Source organism: Poeciliopsis prolifica, unplaced genomic scaffold (genome assembly GCF_027474105.1).
Source record: "Poeciliopsis prolifica strain line A6 unplaced genomic scaffold, Auburn_PproV2 SCAFFOLD014, whole genome shotgun sequence".
Taxonomy (NCBI): Eukaryota; Metazoa; Chordata; class Actinopteri; order Cyprinodontiformes; family Poeciliidae; genus Poeciliopsis; species Poeciliopsis prolifica.
The window spans coordinates 3864810-3885397 of NW_026562389.1; the positions used below are offsets into that span (position 1 = coordinate 3864810).

At 36.3% G+C, this 20588-nt stretch overlaps 1 protein-coding gene across 2 annotated transcripts; it reads left to right on the forward strand.

Annotated features, from left to right (window-relative positions):
* The first annotated feature begins 918 nt into the window (after window positions 1-918).
* Window positions 919-19657, forward strand: spef2 (sperm flagellar 2). Of its 2 annotated transcripts, XM_055039296.1 has the most exons (41): window positions 919-1107; window positions 1389-1491; window positions 2682-2913; window positions 3100-3246; window positions 3395-3517; window positions 3640-3716; window positions 3825-4047; window positions 4186-4374; window positions 5056-5243; window positions 6148-6319; window positions 6443-6761; window positions 6887-6960; window positions 7092-7158; window positions 7529-7566; window positions 7792-7886; window positions 8231-8478; window positions 8573-8702; window positions 8790-8944; window positions 9186-9266; window positions 9400-9480; window positions 11055-11162; window positions 11274-11389; window positions 11702-11829; window positions 12770-12908; window positions 13022-13159; window positions 13246-13400; window positions 14188-14238; window positions 14351-14393; window positions 14474-14542; window positions 14650-14773; window positions 14871-14984; window positions 15154-15292; window positions 16162-16234; window positions 16325-16481; window positions 16578-16684; window positions 16864-17046; window positions 17242-17334; window positions 18029-18199; window positions 18328-18540; window positions 19259-19381; window positions 19558-19657. In XM_055039296.1, the coding sequence occupies exons 1-41, from the start codon at window positions 1050-1052 to the stop codon at window positions 19588-19590; spliced, it is 5277 nt and encodes a 1758-aa protein (XP_054895271.1). In that variant the 5' UTR covers window positions 919-1049; the 3' UTR covers window positions 19591-19657. The 2 variants fall into 2 exon arrangements, 1 of the variants encoding a protein (XP_054895271.1); XR_008606556.1 differs by lacking the exons at window positions 19259-19381; window positions 19558-19657 and having other exon boundaries at window positions 18051-18199; window positions 18328-18443.
* Window positions 19658-20588: the final 931 nt, after the last annotated feature.

Consider the following 20588-nt stretch of genomic DNA (forward strand, 5'->3'; position numbering starts at 1 on the left):
TCTTCTGCTGTAAAGCTTTATGTAAATTTTTACTGCCAAAGTTTTAATTTACAGGTTTTATTTTGTATTATTTATAGTTTTTGTTAAGACTCTTATTTTGAAGGTTTAAGGTAGGAAGTAGATGTAGAAGCGTCTGGTTACCAGGTTACCAGAGACGCTTGCGATATAACAGCATCGCGTTGGCAAGCAGATGAAGAAACATGATTTAAGTGTAAGAATTTACTGAATGACCTCATTTCTACCTCAAAAGGAAGGGTTAGCCAGCGAGTTCGATGGTGGTGTTGGTGTCAGGGAAACTGAAGCTGTAATAAGAACAACTTTAAAGAGTTTCATTAAAGCTGACTTCACACCAGCAGTGCGACGAACTCTTAATTGCCAGAACAAGAAGAAGAGGTGGAAGTGATATAAATGGTTAACTTTACCAAAAACTTTCAATAAACCAATATCATCAAAATAACAAGAAATAAAAGCTGGAAGTATTTCGATTTGAGTATAACTAATCTATGCAATATGATTGTCTTTTTCTAAATGACAAATATTTTTGCTGTATTCAATTTCTTCATTTGTACATGTAGATTGGCTCAACTTTAGTTTTATTTTTCTATTACGTCATTTTAGATCAAGACAGTCGTATTTCTGTTCGTGAAGACGGGGAACATTTTCAATAATTCACTCAAATTCATTCGACATGTTTTGGCACAGAACCTCCTGCCTGGCTGCAGTGCGCGCTCCCGACACAAGGGGGAACACATTTCTACAGGGCAGCAGAATTTCCCACAAAACCTAGAAATGAGAAAGTAAAATTAATTTACGTATGCATTACATTCCGAAAGTATTAATACCCCTTGAACTTTTCCACACTTGTTCGATATATTTAATCGGGGTCGTCATCAGCGACCTCATGGCAGCGTTGTTTACATATCACCATGGCAACAGGGGAAAACTGAAGTTTTCTTCGGTGTTGATTATTTTAACAACGATTGTAGTTTCTAAAAAGGAGATACTTCTCTCGGAATTGCTTATGAGGTGACATCTATTCATCAGAGGCAATGTCAGATATTTTATGCTCGTGGCTGAACCGTCAACTAAGGCTCTCTGAAACCGTCGGTAAGTGTAAATTCAAACAATCCTCCCAGAGCTAGCTTCATTAGGCTAACGCTAACACAATAAATAGCTCGAGGCAGTTGTGAAAAAAAAGTGCTTTTTACATTTTTTTTTTTTTTTTAGCATTTTGTTAAACAGTTTGACATTAAGTTTTAAAGGCCTGGCACAACTGCGCCTTTGGTTTTGATGTCTTAGATTTGAATTGTGAATATCTGAGCACAGAACTTTGTGAACGTTATAATTTAATCAGAGTTTGTGACACCATCATTGCTGTCTGCTCTTAGACCCGAGGAACTTTTCCAAGGATTTCGCTAATGGCTACCTGTTGGGAGAGATACTTAATAAATATCAGAAGCAGGAGGATTTCAATATGTTTCTGAAAAGCGAGTAAGTTCCATATTGTGAAACTAGTGATTGTATAGCACCTTTCAAAAGTTCAATGTAACCTTTACCTATGTGGTAGGCCAACTCATATGCTTATTAGAATTACAGTTTATAATTTGTTGTTTTAGTTTTTGTACACATGTGCAATGAGATTAAAACCAACTCCAAAAACAGTGCAAACAGTGGAAGATATAAAATATCAACATAAATATGGTGGTATTACAGACATACCTACATACATGTACATATAACCACCATATGATCAGCACATAGCTTTGAGTATTAAGAATTTTAAGAACTTGTTTTTGTGCTGATGCACCTGTAGCGCCTCCCTGAGGGCAGCAGGTCAAACATACAGCTAGTTTCAACATACAGCTGACCTCTGTAATGAATGTAAATGCACATCAGAGGGGGGGGCAACAATCCTCTGAGCTGGCTTTATGGCAGTTTTATCTGCAACATAAAGTTAGATAAAACTGCCTTTATGTTGAAATAAAGGCAGTTTTATGTCGGATAGATAAAACTGCCTTTATGTTCACATAAAGGCAGTTTCATATCATATCATACTCTGTCCTACTCTTTCCATTTCGAAGATGATGGATGAAAGTGCACTTTGTGAGATGGTCAAACTTATGAGATTGTTTTATAACCTAACCCTGCTGTGAATTCCTCCATTAGTTTCGCACAGACTTGACTGTTGGGCTCCTTGGTCTTAATGATGCCATTTATTCATTAACTAAACCTCTGAAGCCTTCATAGAGCAACCGGATTTATACTGAGATAAAATTATGTACAGGTGTGCTCTTATTTACTTTATCAGGCAACTTCTGAAAAAAAAAAAAGAGTTTGTTGATTTTATTTAAGAACATTAAAGTAAATGGGGAGGAACATAGAAGAACACCAAACTTTACTCTTTGTTGTTTAAAAGAGTAACTTCACAACTTTGTGCTGTTTTGTGTTTGTACATCACATAAAATCACAACACAGTTTGATGTGGAATCATTCAGCCTCAGCTTGACCATGGCATATTTTAAAGTAGGTGATAAAATGAAGTCCAGATTCTTCAAAATGAAATAAGCCTTCACCCCAGTACTGAACTCAAGTTTTCTAATCAAATAATGAATTCAATGTTATACTGTTTGCCAACTAATTTAAAGTGTTCAACAATCATTAAATCATATTTTTTATTTTAGTACCTTCGACGCCAAAACCAATAACTTTTCACGGCTTGAGCCAACTTTTAAGCTTCTGGGGGTCAGCTTCAATAAGAGCACAGCCCAAGATCTGATCCAGGAGAAGCACGGTGTCGCCATAAACCTTCTTTACCAGCTCTACGTCGCATTAGAAGAGAACAAGCCTCCAGGAACCAACCAAGTGTTGAAGCTGCCCTCCCTGCAGAAAAAGGAGTCTGAAGTAAAGTCCTATGTAAGAACATTGAATAAATATGTAAGGTATTTTGCAGTTCCAGTGGTTAGAGGCTAGTATCTGTGGATGATATGCTCTTTATCAATACTCAGCTGACTTTTACCTTTCCTCTTGAATTCGAAATTAGTAGATTAATAATTGATATAGTCACAAAAAAATGTAAAAAGTATCTTTCCTTTTATACAGCAACGTCCTCAGGGTCTTCCGGAAATTACTCAGGATAATGAATGTAAAGACCACCAACTGAATGATTTGTCGAAGGCGAGCCTACCCATTCAGCAAAAGAAGCTACCCAAAATCCAAGATGAGAGAAAACTGGAAAAGATCGAAAAGGTAAAAAAATATGGAGAACAAAATACAAAATGTGTACTCTTCTAGTCAGTTTATCCTAAATATGCCTGAGTTTGTTGAAAACATACATGTGGTCCTTAGACGCTTGGCATTGCATTTATCGTTATGTGGGGAAATTTGTGAATTGCAGGTTGGTCATCAGAAGTTCAGTGACTTGATTGTGACCAATACGAAGCTGCTAAAGCCACTGCACTCCAGTTTAGATCTCAGGAAAAGGAGGAAGCAGGAGGAACTTAAACAAAAAGAAGTCAAGGTTTGATCAAGATACAAACATTTATGTGATTTTTTTCATTTTGCAGAAGGAAGTTTTTTTTGTTTTTGAGAATAGGTTTCTAGGATAATTGTTCTGCTTTTTCAACTGCTTTGCTTGTGCAGATGGTCCAGGCTGAAATAGCCAAGTTTGAGGAGAAACAGCACAAACTTTCCAGCTCGAGTTATGTGGCTATGTCAAGGTAAGAGAAAATGGTAAAGTTAACATAAGATACTTATAAGATACTACTTTATTTAAATGGTTCTGTTTGTAAAGGTGTATACTTATCCTCTATATTCATTATTTTCAGCCCCAGTGACCAATCCATTCCTGTGGACTCTTTCCTTGGTCCCGTCATAGAGGACACCGAAGTCCCTTCAGATAAACCAGACAAAGTGACATTACAATCCAATACCAAGTATATACAAGGAATCCGGCAGCAGATGAAGGAGAATGCTGTGGCTCGAGAGGAGAGACAAAAAAGAGTTGACAGATTTCTAATGGAGCAGTTTAAAGAGCGTGAATCTCAGCAGGTAAAACTTTGTGAAGTTTTATATTCCCAACAGGAACAAATACTCACAGTGGCATTTGTTTTTTTTCTGGAATTTTGCATATTCACGAATATCCTCAATCACATTGTGCTGTACTATGATTTTAAACCTCTGTTTCAGGAGGCGCAGCTTGAAGAACAAATGGTGCGTCGTCTGACTCGTCAGACGCAGCAGGAGCAGCGTTTGGCTGAACAACTGATGCAGATACGGAGGCAGAAAGAAGTGATTTTGGAGAATCGCCTGTTCAGAGAGCAGCAGTACAAGCGTCAGAGAGAAAAGGATTTTAAAGAAGCTCTGGACAAGGAGGCGGTGAGAAGCATATTCAATCATTCTATGGGTGATCATTGCAAAAACAAAATCTTACCAAGTACTTTTCTATGTTTTCTAGAGCAAATATTTGTATGCACTTTAAAAAAAGACAAAGCTAACTTAAAAGTAAGTTTTGATCAAGATATATGGAGTAAATACTTCTTGACCATAGATTAAAAAGTACTGTAGTTTCACTGATAGATTATTTCCCTTATTACATGAGAAAAATGTGTCACTATAAGTGAAATAATCTGCCAGTGGAACAAGTACTTTGTCGATAACGTTAGCAAGTTATTAGCTTTAAACAAGGTTTGTATCTTGCTCAGAAGAAAGGGATTTGTAAGTTAGCTTCATTTTTTCAAGTGTACAAAGATATTTGCACTCAAAACCCAACAAAATATAAGTGAGATTTTGTGTTTTTGCAGTGGGGATTTCAAGGAAATGTATGGTTTTGGTTGCTTTGAGTTAATGTGTGGTTGTGTTGTTTGGTGTTATGAACAAAATAATTTGTTAAACAGATATCTTTACGTGTGTGGGAAAGTAATAATTATTAAAGTAAAGAAAGGCATTGACAGATTTCAATATTTAAGTAAGAATTTATTATTGCCTTAATAACAGCAACATAAAGATTTTGCCATGTTGTCTCTACTAAATCCTTGCTTCTGTCTGGTCCTGTTGCAGGTTCTGGCTGAGCATGCCAGATTGGCTCGAGCAGAAGAGATCGAAAAGGAGATTGAATTTTGCAAGATGGTAGCTGCAGAGCGTGCTCACGAAAGACACGTAAAACACTATGGCCTCTGCTCAGACACTTTGGGACAGATAGTGGACATGGCAACCACAGTTGGAGAATATCGCCAAATCACAGAGAAGTACGTAACATACTTGCTTTTAAAAATATGCAAGAAACAAAGCAGGGTGTAATAATTGCAGCTTTCTGGCTGACCGGAGGTCATCGATCTTTAAAAAAACCTAACTTGCAGATTCCGATTTTGGCCAATACCAATTTTTTTGTTGTTGAGCTGGCAACAGGAGAGTCACTATTGTGAATTTTGAACATACAGACATATCCTGGTGGATCAGGCTGTCAGTCAAACCATGATATTATTGTGGTGTTTGTTCATTTCATAAAATACAACATGTTTCGAAAATTAACAATAGTCTGTTAGAGTAATGCATCTGTTGCTGTACACTATTGGTCAGCAGGCCGAAAAAAGCTTACTCACCTTATTCCCCGTTTACAAAAAAGTCTAATTCAGGTTTTTGGAAATACTTCTGGAACAGCAAAATGCAATAATATTCTGTGCAATAAGCTTGTCAGGCCAAAAACTGCTACTAAATGTAGTAGGTGTATTTTGTATTTGGATCCAAATGTATATTAAAAACAATATTCAGAGCTAACATGATTATGACAGCAATGATAATTATGTTGTGTTATTTTATCAGCAGTTAAGTAGTTCATCTGTTTTGTAATAAGGGAAATTTGATCATTTTATAATTTGTGTTTTGAGTTTTGATGTAAGTCATATAGTAGCTGATTATTGTATGAGAGTCTCGTAGTGGCCAGCTCACGTTACCTGCTGCAAGGTACTTTGTGTTAACATATAATTAAAAATATTTTTAAACTGTTTAACAAATAAATTTGTTTATGAAACAACACTTAAATTATGTTTCAATATTGTTCAGTGCTTTATGACCCTGAAGCCATTTTTCAGATCTGTGGTCAAAATGTGGATACAATTTGCTTCTTGACATTTTTCATGCTGTCATTTTCAGTCTTGTTCCAGAGAAGAAGTATAAAGAGTGGAAGGAACTGTTCATTCGGGGTGTTCCCTTCTACGAGTCACAAAAAGAAATTGAGCCAGAGATTGCATTCTTGGCAGCATTAAGCCCCCCAGAGCTTAAGAAAGAGGAGGTACTCAACAACCTGGATTATGATGAATACACTGTGAGTATGAAACTTTACTTCACTGCTTATAAATTCAGTCAGAGTGCTTTGCCGAAGGTAACACATGGCTTTTTGTTTTTTAATAAAAGAGAGCTATTTTAAAAATTCTGTCTTATTTTTAAGAATATGGTTGGTGTGTGGACGTGGTCAAAGGATAAAGAAGAAATAAAGTTACCACCGAGCACCAACGACATTCTCGCATATGCTATCCATCGAATTAAAAATATTGCTCATCCAACTGTTGGGGAACCGGCCACGGCCGTTCCTCTATTTTCTATTAAGTCCTGCATCCAGGACAAGGTTTGCCAGTGCAAGAGCAAATGCCTGGCCAAGATTGCTGAAGGTTTAAAATCTTTAAAGAAAAAAGATTTTCGTATCAAGGCATGCGTCATGGGCAAGGCTACTGCAGGCAAGACCACATCTCTGGCCAAGTTTGCTGAAGGTATAAAATTTTATTAAAAATGTGTACCTTTTAAAGTTCACACATTAAAAGTGTTTAGCCCCTGTAATTTCTACTTTGCTAAAAGAGTTGACATAAATTAAATAAAGTTAATGTTTCCTACCCAGCACATGGCGTCACTGTGTTGTCGCCTGAAACACTGATTGAAGAGGCGCTGAGGTCTGTTAGAGAAGCAGAGAAGGTAAATTATAGTGCTGGAACTTCTGTCTCAAGGCTTTGTAACCTTGTAAACTGATTTACCATTTATCTTAGTTGTTGATCTTAGTTCAAAGTTTAAAGTAGATTTTTTTTTCTTTTTAACCAACAATATAGGCTACAGATCAGCCGGAAGAGAAGGAGAGCGAGCAGCTTCCTAAATCCCCCACACAGGTTCAGCCAGGTGGTTTATTGAAGCTGTTTTTTTCTGTACGGTTTCTTGGAAAACTGTTCACACCCCTGGGACAGTTTCACAATTTTGGCATGCTACAAATTCAAATTTTAATGCATCTCATTGGCATTTATGTGATAGGCCACTATAAAGTAGAGCATAATTTTGAAGTGGAAGGAAGTTCATTTTTACTCTGTCCTATGCCTGCTCTCCTTCAAGTAAAAAAGTTAAAGATGTTTAAAAATGCTTTTCCCTGAGACCAAGTAAAATTTATATTATTTTTATTGAAGCTGCTTATTTACCTTTATTTTGAAACAGACCTAACATCTGCTTCTTTCTTTGTTTCTTTCTTTCATTCCTTACTTCCTTCTTTCTTTCTCAGAAAGCAAACCAGAAGAAAAAAAAGATTGTAGTAACAAAGTGAGTGTTCAAAGTGCTCATAATGAAATTTTAATACACTGGCTTAATTTTGTATTCCTAGTAACAGAATTTTTCAACTAGTAACATAACAAAGAGACTCTGAGAAACCTAATATTCAAATGAATACATTTTATGCATAATTATTCCAGACCTAACGTCTGTTTGTAATGAAATAGATGTAACTTTCTGTTATGTGTGATGTGTTTCTGTTATGTGTTTATGCAGATGGCCTCCATTGCAGCGTCAGTAGAAAGGGAGCTGAGGAAAGGAAATGCCATTCCAAATGAGCTGATAGTGGATAGTTTAGTTGAAGCAATCAGGTAATAATGATGTTACATGAACTATGACATACTATTGCATGGTTTAGGCAGGCCAGCTGTCCTCAGTAGGTTGACTGTGTTTGAGTGGGTAGTTGTCATGCAATTGACAGCTTTTCAGTTCCAGCTTTCTCTTGTTACATGTGCCTCCGGGCCAGGCACTTCCCAATCTGCATATATATGGATGAAAGTGGCTCCGATATAAAGCATTTTGAGCTTTATACTTGAAAATGATTTTATTGTACCATATTTTATCAATTGGTCATTTGTTGTATTGAACTAAATGGTTGGTTTCTATTGACGCAGGTTAACAACAAACTCTAAAATAGCTGATTTCCTCCCATTAGTCAGGTTCCAGCTCACTCAGGTTGGATCCTGGATGGCTTTCCAAGTAACATCACTCAAGCTCAATTGCTGGAGAAAGCTTTGGGTGGGTTTGTGGAAGAAGAACATGGCCCCGAACTCAACACATTTGAACTTGTTCCTAATCCAGAGCAGCTCAAACCACCAATATCTATTCCTCCTGTGATGGACTTGGCTGTGCTACTGGATATACCTGATGAGTCTGTGGTTAAAAGGGCAACCAAAGATAAAGGTATGATGATGCGATTGGGACTTTTTGCTCTGTGTTATGAAAAAGAACAAGGTCAATATTTTTTGGTGCTCATGTGGTCATTTTTATGGCAAAGTATCTACAGATGCTGATGCTGCTGATGCTTCTTTTGCTGTTGATGTTGCTTATGCTGCTGATACTGCTGTTGCCGTAACACCCTCCCAACCAGCAGATACCACCAGGTGTTCTCCACACATTATACACAGGTAGTGCAGCATTACACACACGTAGCACAACGTGATACTGCTGGATCGAATTCTTCTCCTGCATGACTCTTGATTTTTTTCTGGAAGGCTTGCCGCTTTTCGGGAAACCTGGCCAAAGCTAGAAAAGTGGTATGGTGAAAAGCAAAACATTTTGGTTAAAGTCGCCGCTGATGTAGAAGAGGGGGAACTTTATATCAAAGTGGAGTCTGCCCTGTGTGAGGTTCTGAGAGAGCAATATGAAGGTGATTTATTTATTTATTTTACCATTTTAGTGTTGATGTTTAGCTCAACTAGTCAGGTAATTTGTCAATTATTCCAAATAATTAAATGATTAAAATACTTTAATTCAAAGAAACCTCCTTGCTTTCAAATACTAAAATTTCCACTGCTTAAGAACAGAGACTTTTGTATATGAATCTGTCAACATGTTTTAGTGAGCCACACATATAGTATTTACTGAAATCTTGCAATTAATTCCCTCAGAAATTCCTGTCGAAGAGGAAATCCCAAAAGGTGTGGAAACAAGAAGGGGTTCTAAAGCCGGTAGGAGGGGAAGAGACTCCGGTGAGATTTCACTCTTAAGACATGATTTGATCACCTCATGCAGTTATTTTAAAGTTCATTTGTGTTTGTCAACATGTTCTATTATGCAGGAATACAATGTTTACTCAAATCTTGCAATTGACTCCTTTATTAGTTGCTGGGCTTCATGGTGAAGATGGTATGTTAGATTACATACCAAGGAGGAGGTCCAGCTCCATCGTTAAGGCAAAGCAAGGCAAGTCAGCTTTATTTATATATAGGACCTGTCAGCCAAAAGGAATTCAAAATGCTAATATAAAATCAAAAATCTAGTACAACACATCAAATCAAAAAGATAAAGTAAGAAAATTGGGTTAAGAGTAGGCATGAGCGAATAGGATATATTTTAAAACTAGTTTAAAAAAAAACAACATGTGAGCATTCCTTCATTGAACAGGAAGTTTATTCTAGATTTGATTTTTAGTAAATGGACTGAACTTATATAGCGCTTTTCCAGTCATTTTGACCACTCAAATGCATAAGAGTCACATTCACCCATTCGCACACACATTCATACACCAATACGCAGATTGGTAGGCAATTTGGGGTTAAGTGCCTTGTGCATAATAAGTGCATAATAACTAAAAGCTGCTTCAGGATGCTTTGTTGGAACTCATGGAATAGTTATTAGGTTTAGTTCAGAAGTTTTGATGGTTCATAGCAATTAGAGATGCACCAATAAATCGGCCCCGATTTCCTTATGTTTTGAAGATCGGTCATCAATGCGTAAATAGGAAGCTGATATTAACCACTGATCTCAACAAAGATCTAAAAATCACATTCCTCTATCGCTTTGCTGTGAGCAATAGAGGATATGATTCGCCGGCTGATCATGTCTGCGCATTCACACTTAAGAATAATCATCCCGCTGTTGCCAACTCAGCAGCTTTTTTGCTACAATTTACCATGAAACAAACCAATTGGTATCGGCCAAAATCAGAATCGGCAGGTCAGGTGATCAGCCAGAAAACTGCAATTGGTGCACCCCTAATAGCAATGAACAGACCAGAGATGTAGTCCAGGCTTTTACCATAACGTCCTTTGTAAACCATCAGTGAAATTTTGAACTCTATTCTTTGAGCAACAGAAAACCGATGTAAAGACCGGACTAAGATGTTGGACTCTGTATTAGAGGAGACTCTCGCTGTGAAGACTCTTCAGCTTCTGAAGAAGCTTGTTCAATAGGATCAAGGGGGACTCTTGATGTTATTGATTTTTTTGGAAGTCCGAGCAAAATAACATTATAATAATCAAGTCTGCTAAAAACAAAAGCATTAATTATTAATTTTTCAGAGTCCTGTTGAACATGTTAAACCAATTGAAAGGAGATGGGCATTAATTTTCAACCTATGCCTTTTCTGAAGAAAATTTAGACTCATCCAAATGTTAATTTGTTTAATGCATTTATGAAGTACACGCACCTGACTAAAGTCTCCTGGCAATAGGCATAAATATAGTTGTGTTTCATCAGCATAATTATGATGCTCTACATGATTATTCTGCAAAATTTCAAAAGATAAAATTATGTTGAGGAGAGGACCCCAAGTGGAACCTCTAGGAACTCCACAGAGATTTATTTAGTTTAGATTTTTGTGTGAATATGGATAGAAAGAGGGGAAGAGATTCAAATGAGATTTTACTCTTGATATAAAAATATTTAAGACATTTGATCAGCTGCAGTTATTTTAAAGTGAATTTATATTTGTCAAACATTTTTACTGAGCATAAATACAACACTAACTAAGTCGTTGCAATTAATTCCCTAATTAGTTGCCGTTGATCTTCTTGCTGAAGAAGTGTTGTCGGAGGGCTCCAAACCTCAGGAAAAAAGGACTTCTATAAGGCCCGCCTCCAGCCTCAAGAAGGCAAAAGACACAAGTCAGATTGTACTCTTGATCTACAAACATTCATTAAGACATGATTTGATCAGCTGCTTTTGAATCATACCTTGTTTTAAAGTTAACTTGTACATTTTTGTGTGATAAAAAGGATTTTCTGACACTGTGGTAACGTCCACTGGGTCTGTTGACCCACTCAATGACAATATCCAACCACCAGGATCATTCGCAACAAATCCGCTCTACGTAAACGAAGCTCTGGCTCCAGTAAGATATATTGTTTTTATTGACATGCTTTATTTGTTTATTATCTCCAACATTTAGTTGTAACTCTTGCATATATTACAAAAATGTATTCATTTTAGCCACCTTGTAACATTTATAGTACCTTGCAAAGCTCTTTATAGACGTTTTGTCTTGTTACAGCCACAAAAGTGTATTTTATTGATTTCTTTGCTAGACTTCTAGTCTCCTATCTGTCAGAGATAACTGATATTCATCTTTTCCTTATTTTGCTATTACTATCCTCCTTCTCTGCTGTTGATTAGTTCATATTTTCCCCTTATTATCTTTCTCCAGCAAGTACCTGAATACCTGTGTTCACACTGGAAAGATGTCTGTCAGTCTTATGTAAACAGCATAAGGCATATAATGCAGCAGCTGCGTTTACAGCTCACTCTTATTGATCGCCACCTTTTCAATATCAGGTATCATGTTCAGTCTTTTGGTTTCTATGTTTCAAATTGAAGCACCAACTGCCCTTTGTGTGAAATTTTCCAGTTTACAAGCTAACAAGAATTGATTGTTCAGTTAAACCAAACATATTCAGATCCACATTCAGCCACCAACAGTTTATAGCATATTTGATTCTTTTTAGAAATGCAACTTATGATTATTTTAGCTATTAATTAATCTGTTGATTATTCTCATGATCAATTGATTATTGGGATAACAAAATGACACATTCTGCATTTCTCTTCAAAGCCATTATTAAAAATACATTAATAGATGCAAATTTGATCATTGGGAGCAAAGGATGCAGATAAAAAACACTTCTAACATCAACATGTAAAAATCTCAGGCCTTTCTGCTTGACTAACATCTATACAGTGTAGGGCTAATATGCTTAATAATTTTTGATTAACCAATCAATCATTGGACAGCAAAAGGCGCTCGAGCAAAAGGAGATTTTGAATTGGATAATTGAATAATTTGAACCATGTGAAGCTAAAACCACCAGTTCAGTAGTTTTGGGTAGAATGGATTTACAGACAAAAATGTTTCCTTCTATAATCTTAAATGCATACCTATATATTTCACTACAGTTTTGGCTTATGTACTGCGCTGAGTAAATTCTTTCAGCAAATGACCCTTTTTCAAGACTATACATTAGTTAACAACTAATTGATTGTTAAATTGGGTGATAATTTTTACAATAATCAATTCATCATGATCAATTTTTTTGTTTCTAGATTTTGTTTTGCACATGTTCTCCTGGTTGTTTCATGTCAGAATAGGCATAAATGTTATTTGTTCTAATGTGGGTGCTCAGAAAAGGGGTTTAGAAGTGTTTATAGTTTTTCTCTATAGTATTTTGCAGTTAATGTAAATCTTTCTAATTTTATTGTAAAACTGACACTTTTTCAGAGAAAGATACAACCACTTTTTGACTTGCCCTGACTTGAAGCAGGAGTTAGTTTCTCAGTGGCAGAAGGTGTTCAACAGCGTACCAGATGACATGAGAGAAGATGAGGAGACCAAAGCAGAGCTTCATCTGAGGCTGGATGTAAGACTACATTAGAATATGCTGTACTCTGATGCAAAAGGAGCAAACAGATTATGTGCCCGTCATTTAAAAAGGAATAAAAAAAACCCTGAGTGGATCCGATGTATATTCAGGAGCTGCAGGAACGCCTGTGGGACATTACCGACAAGCGTAAAGAAGAAGACGAGCAGGAGAGGGCGGCCTTCATGTATGATGGATGGGTGGAGGAGCAATCAGGGTTGCTCATCAACCACTACTCTATGATAATACAGGTAACTTGCTAACTATATGCAACTGTTTATGGTTTGATGTTACAGAAATTTTGAAATCCCAGCATTTCCTTGGTTGTGTCCTACAGACAGAAATGAACCGTTTCCGTGAAACTCTCTATACCTTGGCGGTCTACTACTGGGGCATGCAGAAACAAATACCGCTTAGGACATCTCCCAAAGATTTCAGAATCAGACTGATGAAAGAAACTGGAACTGAAAATCAGGACAGTGATCAAGTTATGTAAGAACCTTAAATATACAGTACCTCACAAAAGCATTTATTAGCTTTAGTAGCAGCAATGCTTACAACTTCCAAGTTCCAGTCACTGCGCTGGAAGAAAAAGCAGAATTTGACACAGACATCCTTTATATTAAAGTTATTGTGTTTCTCCATAGAGATATATCTTATTTATTTAACCTTGATTTAGCTTGGTAGTCATTGTCATTTAGATTAAGAATCTTATTTTAAGGGAGACCTGGCAATAATAGGAGGCAGCATAAAACAGAACATAAATATATATTTATATTTACATGAAGTGAGGCTTAAACTCAGGAGTTCTGGGTAGAATGTATTTAAAGGCAAAAATCACAAAAATGTGATTGTTTAATTTCTTGAAATTGTTTTCATGTCAATTGTAAGTTTTATACCAAAAATATCATGATATATATTGTTACTGCCATCCATCACAATAAATATGATTTTAATTCAATATCACATATCCCTACACCTAAATGTTATCAAAAATCTGTGGTGAGACCAAAATTGCTTTTCACAGACACTCTCTGTTCAAAGAAAAACGATTTTTCATCCACCTCATTATTATATGTGTTTTTTCCTGAACTGCCCCATAAAATGTAATTAAAATGCATTGAATAATGAAGCTGTCACAACACAGTCTAAAAAACGTTTAAAGAATATAAATACTTTTGTACTACATTGATTACTTATTGAAATGAGCATAAATTAATAAATGTGATGGAACGTTACTACAGGCTAATGAAAATTACTTAAAAATGTGTTTTGTTAGTACGGAGCCATTGAGCAGTATTGTGAAGGACCAGACAAGTGATAAAAAACTGTAAGTAGAAGTACATCAGTTGTCCTCTGAAAAGCCTGTTGATGCTATACACTTTAACATATATATTGTGATAACACATTATGTACACCTGATTGTTCTCTACTTTTGTTAGACCCCCTGAGTCCACGAAGTCTTCCTCTAAGATATTAGACAATGTAAATGTCACTTTTAGTGTTATACTTTATTCTGATCAATAAGCACAGCAGATACTGATTCTTTTTGTTGTTTCTTCTAGTTATTTAAGGGGAAACTTATAAGTGACTACGAAGAGGCTCTTCAAGCAATTCAAACTATCAAGGATTTGGTAATGTTATTTTTTGTTAGCTTGAAGAGTATTTTAAATGTTCTCTACCCATTATACTACCTACCTTTTTGCTGTAATGACTCTTGCTGGTCTTTCAAATTGTGTAGGTGTCAATAGAATCCCAGCTGAAAGAGGCAGAAGTGCCAGAAGAGATTGTAGAAGAAAAAGAGATCGTAACAAAGAAGACAAGTCCAAAAAGTTCTAAAAAGGAAAAGCAAAAAAAGCAAGCAGGCATGATACTTAACAACCTTTAGAAAGTATATGTACTGTAATTGTTTAATTTCCTTTTTTAAATCCGCCCTCCTTTATAATCTTTTACTTTCCACAGCATTACCTCCACCAGTAGTGGAGATTCCAACCCCAAAACCTCCAGAAAAAACTCAAGAACAAGAACTTAGAGAGAAAATATGTAAAGAATTTGCAGCTGCTGTGAGTCATGAGGGTATGTACAACGACACCATCTGCCCCACTAACATGTAGTCAAGTATTTATATGATCATGCAGTGGGTTGTTTTAATGTTTGTTCCTGTATGTAGTTACTTTTATGCACAGAGATAACATTGTATTTAGTACTTTATTGGGTATTTGTCCTGTTTCTGTGTCTTTTGTAGAAAATTCAATAAAGATTCGTCTTGAGCTGGTCAAAGATTGTGGCCTGACAATGCTCAACAACCTGGAAAGCATAGTGCATGAGACTTTTGGCAAACTGGAGAAGCAGTTTGAATCATGCTATCTGTCCGAAATGAAGTGGTATGAATATTTAAACATCAGTTCACCTTATGGTTTGATGTGGTTTGACCATATTTGTGTATGTACAGCAGCCCTTTACATCGTGTGGTTTACAAATGCATTCATACCTCTAGAAATTCTCCCTATTTTGTTACACTACTACCACAAACTTTAATAGCATAGTAGATTATAGTGAGTAGCATAAACCGGATTTGAATATTTTTGGTTGTACTGAAACATATTTGTATTCTTAGTGTAAAGGGAGTTTGAACTTCTGTATTTGACTTGTTGGAGAAACTATAGTGTTTTTTAGCTGTTTGATGTAACTCATAATGCCCCACAATACTTAGCAAATGTCTGTCATTAATTTATGGAAATGTAGAAAATAATTTTGGTTAAATCCATTTATTTTAATAGAAACCGTATTGTTTGTTGACCATTTTCAAAACCATACTTTTTTTTATTATTTTGTCCATGTGGGGGCGCTGTAGATATAGATAAAACCTGACTCAGATATGGTCCACTCAGAGTCCTGACCTAAATACACTAAAGTGTGGTATATGGCTTGATTTGAAAATTGATATTCAGAGATGGTCTCCATTCAGTCTGACTCAGCCTTAACTATCAATGGAAGATGAGCAAAAGATGTAATGCTCAACCTCTTCAGAGCAGCAGGTAGAAATATACTCAAAAGACCTGCTGCAATTCTGAGTGAGCATGAATGCACACCACTATTCACTACTTTGTGCTTGTCTATTTCATAAAATCCCATTAAAGTGCAATGCATATTATGGTTGTGATAAAATGTGAAAATATTTAGGGGTCTTAAATGCGACAAAGTATTTTAAACATGTATTGCGTACAGAATGTTTTAATTTTTCTGTTTCCAGTATCGATCAACTTGGAGAAGTGGTTCGCTACCACATAGAGGCTTCGAGTAAGCTGCAGTACGAGCTGGTGATGGTTTGTAGAGCCTTTCATTGAGTCTTTTTAGTCTACTCGTGTGCTTTTATTATAAAAAACTGAGACCAGTTTTTTTGTTCTGTACTTTAGGAAGACCGTGAGTTCTATTTGAATGGAGATTGTCTGTTGGTTTCGGGTGTGGTTCTCCCACCGCGTCCCCCTTCCGTGGAGAAATCAAATCGGTCCATACTGACGGTTGCTCAGTTGGAATCACTCTTCAATCATCTGATCAACATAGCTCCATCAGGTTCATGTGTACACCAGAGACTAATTGGACTGTTACTAAGTTTATTATTCTTCCCACTCATCAACCCATAATTGTTTTTCCCTTTCTGTCTTTTAGGCTTTATGTCCAGTTCTGACTTCTTTTACTTTTTCCAAGATTTGGTCTCTAACAGCACAGGCAGGAGCATTGTGCCCGAGGCCTGGACAGATATGATTGAAATTCAGGTATTCAGCAGGTTTGAGGCTCTCAGTGACCAGAGGAGAGGTGGTCTTTCTCCTTGAATTCTCTGCTTCTGATATCTGTTCATTTGTAATGTTTTATTTTTTTCAGGTGTAGCAGTGAATACAGCGGAAATTTTATTTTGAATGAGCAGTAAATGCCATGTCCTGTCTTTTGCTTTCAGCTGTTAGAGATTAATTCTTTGCTAACTGATGAATATGAGCTGGTAGACTGGCGACGCTTTATGCTCAGCGCTACTCTCCCGTGGCCGCTTCCCTCTCTGTCACAGCTGCTGTATTTGTTGAAACAATTTAAGGAAGCAGATTCTAAAGACACCGGATTTATAAACGAGGAACAGTACCTAAAGGTTAGCATCTATCCTGAACCCAGATTTCACATTAATTTGAACTATTTGTGTGGGTGGGTGTGCATGACTTATAACATGTCCAACCCCGTTCTGTTTGTTTGTGAGAAAAATAAACCTATAATGTGTAAATAGAAGCTGTCACAGAAATTAGTTTCATGGATTGGTTGATCAGCTTTTCTTTTTTCTTCTGAACAGGTAGAGTTGTGGTTTTCTGGTCAGAGTGTCCAGAAAGTTCCTGAGGATCCTTTAGAGCCTCTCCCCTATGACCGTTCAGCAAACCTGCAGAAGGTAACAGGCTAGAGTTTAACTTCTTTACTTCTAATCCAAAAAGAAATTTGATTTGTCCACACCATAAACTTGAATGTTTTTTCAGTTGAATTTTACGTGACAGACCAAGCCATCATTGTGAAAGGGAAAAAACATAATGAGTGGTTCTAATTTAAAATTACATTATCAAAAGTGTGTCACAAAAAATCCAGTATAGCTGATTTCCCTCAGAAGTTACTCAATTGGTAGATATATTTCACCTGTGTGTGATCTCACTTCATTTGTAAAAGATTGGTAAATGTTTCCAAATGTTTGTTGAATAAAAGCCAAACAATTAGCTCTTTACTGTTTATCACACACCATGTCAGAGGACACAGAAAACAGGTCGAATGAAACTGGAAGAAAACCTTTTAGCCAAACATAATCTATAGTAGAAATGTGGCCATGGTGGTGGCAGTATCATTATGAGTAGATACTGAGATTTTTCACAGGCGTTCTCCATCCAGTATCTATGAGAATGTGAAAATGTTCTAAGGGTATGGATACATTTGCAAAGAAGTCTAAGTAATTAAACCTTTGCAGTTTTTACATTCCACTGTTGGTGATTTCAAAAGATGGTGGAACTTTTGTTTTGTCTTACATTTCAAATCAACACACCTGCAAAACACTGAAATAATTATTAATTGATACTTGTATCAATTTGTTTCTGTTGTAGTTCTTTTTCCACTTGTTTGCAGACCATTCCTCCTCTCCTCCTCTGCTGGATTATGTGTCCATGCTGCAGTACTTTGCAGCCAACCCAATCCCCAAACAGGGTTTTATAAGAGCACTTAGTGTAGTGTTGGGGAAACATCTCCAGCAGCCATTACTGAGCCTTCTCGTAAATGTGAGTATATAAAAAGCAAAGTGAGTCAAATCAAACCCAGATGTTGTGCTATATTTCTGTATTTGTTAGATTATTTTATATAAGCCACGCTCATTTCTTAAATTGACATAAAGGATTTTTCAATACAGTCTCTACCTGGCACGGAAGAAACCACGGAGCCCACATCCTTCAAGTTCACTGAAGACTACAAAGAGGAGGATGTTCTGTTTTCATCTTGCAGTTTTTTTAAGGACGAGGAAGTTCCCATTTCTGCTCTGCTTAGCGTCATCTGCCACAAACTCACCAAGATGTGGGGCATTACCCTTCCTCAAGGGAGCATGACTTACGAACAACACAGACAGGTATTTAGGAATTTCAGTTCAGCAAATTACTAATATTTAGGTTTGGAAGAAAATGTGTTCCACTATAGTGTGAATTTTGATCACAATTCATGTTACATTCTGTTAAATCTATAATAATGACGAATTACCCAGAGAGCAACAATAGACCTTGTTTAGCATCTCGTTATATTTAAGCTTCATTTAACCAAAGCTCACACACATAACACCATATTAGATTTAATGACTAAATATAAATATTGTGGTTATCAAATTAATATGTAAAGGATTTAGCCTAGTCCTAATTTAGAAGGTGACAACGGAGAGAGAATGAATTTTTAATGAAGCAGGCAGGTCTTTTGTGCCAGGCTGTTTTAGTAGGTTTGTCATCAATCTAAAACATAAAAACGCATTGCCCTGCAGCATGATATCACTGAGTCTCTACAGGCTGGCTTCAACAACAATTTCTTGAATTCTGTGTGGGAAAAGCAGAAATAAAAGGTTAAATTTCAGGGATTCTCCAATTCTATTTCCTTATCCAATAAAATGTTCACCCAATAGGTTTGGATTTTTGGTTAGAATCAGACACATTGAGAAGATACTGATTAGTTTGGAGCCTCTTATGGTCCATTTTGTAAAGTTTTCAATGCAAAAATGGTCACTAGGAATTGTTTGTCTTTATTTTTATTACTGAAGTTTCCTGACCTGCTAATTAATCTTTTTGTCTCTGCTGTCTGTTCAGAATCTTGAGAGTGTGTACATTGAGCTGGGATACGCGTGCAATGAATCAGTCCCATTCTCTGTTATTTCTAAGCATCCATACACCCAAATGCTGATGGAGACTTCAACAAACTTCCAGCTCATTGTAAGTTTTTACCCATTTTTAAGTATGTTCATTTATCTTTTTATTCCTAGACATCTTACCCAACATTTAGTTGCATAATTCAGCATTATATGTATTTATCTTGCCCCCACCTTATTTGCAAATTGTTATTTCAACCAATAATACCAATACTAATATGTTAACTGTCTTTCCTTCAGAATATTCCGAATTCTACTGTCCCACCAGGATGAAAAGGAATTTAAACCGTTTTTGTTTAATGTTTTCTTTGTTGTTAAATAAATAGAAAGTGAAACCATACCTGCACTGACTGAAGTGGTTTAAACTGAACTGAAATTGGGGATTACATTATGTTTGAAACAACAATCACCTCAGTGATGGCAGGAACGACCTCCTTAACTTGCCTTTTCTCAACGCACTCCTGCAGTTTTTCTGAGTGACTTGCTTTTCTAATGGCCTGCTTAACACAAGCAGCATCATTTGTGCTTACAATGAGAGCATTGTCCAGGATAACCTGCATGTCAAGCTTCACTGACTACAGACGGCCAACGCACATTAAACTCCTATCAGGGTTCATTCTGCAGAACTCCTTATTGGTTTGTATGACATTTACCTATTTGTTCATGGTTGATTCCCAAGGAGAAGGACTTTGTGTTTTTTAAGAAGGTTGTAAAGAATGTTTGTCAACTTTTTGACTGCATTTTGTGTCTATTTGAAAAAGTCTTCTAAACTTTTTTAAACACAGAACTGCTGCAGTTCTATGTTTAAATCAACTGAGAAGAAAACTGCATGCTTGAGATTTAATGTTTCACCTTATTTTCTAACACTTATTTCACATAATGCTTTTATGTGTCAGATATAAAACATCAGCAAGTCACTGTGCGCCTGTTTAAACATTCACTATAATTTTAACGGCTTATTTTTGCTTCTATTTTCATCTTTTTTTTTTGTCATTGCCTTTATGGCTTCATTACATTTACATGCCTGCAAAAGCAGCAACTCCGCTCTGTGCTGGTGAAAACATAGCTATGTAAAATTATGTGATCCCTTACAGATTTCTTCGGTTTTTGACTTTTATAAAACTTAAGTGTTTTATTTATTTATATATTCTGTGGGATATTAATATTTATGGAAAAAAACAAAATGTTACAACCCCATCTAGTGGCCAAATAAAAATACAAGTTCGTGTCTCATTAATATACTAACTAGTTCAATCATTAATTGTATACCT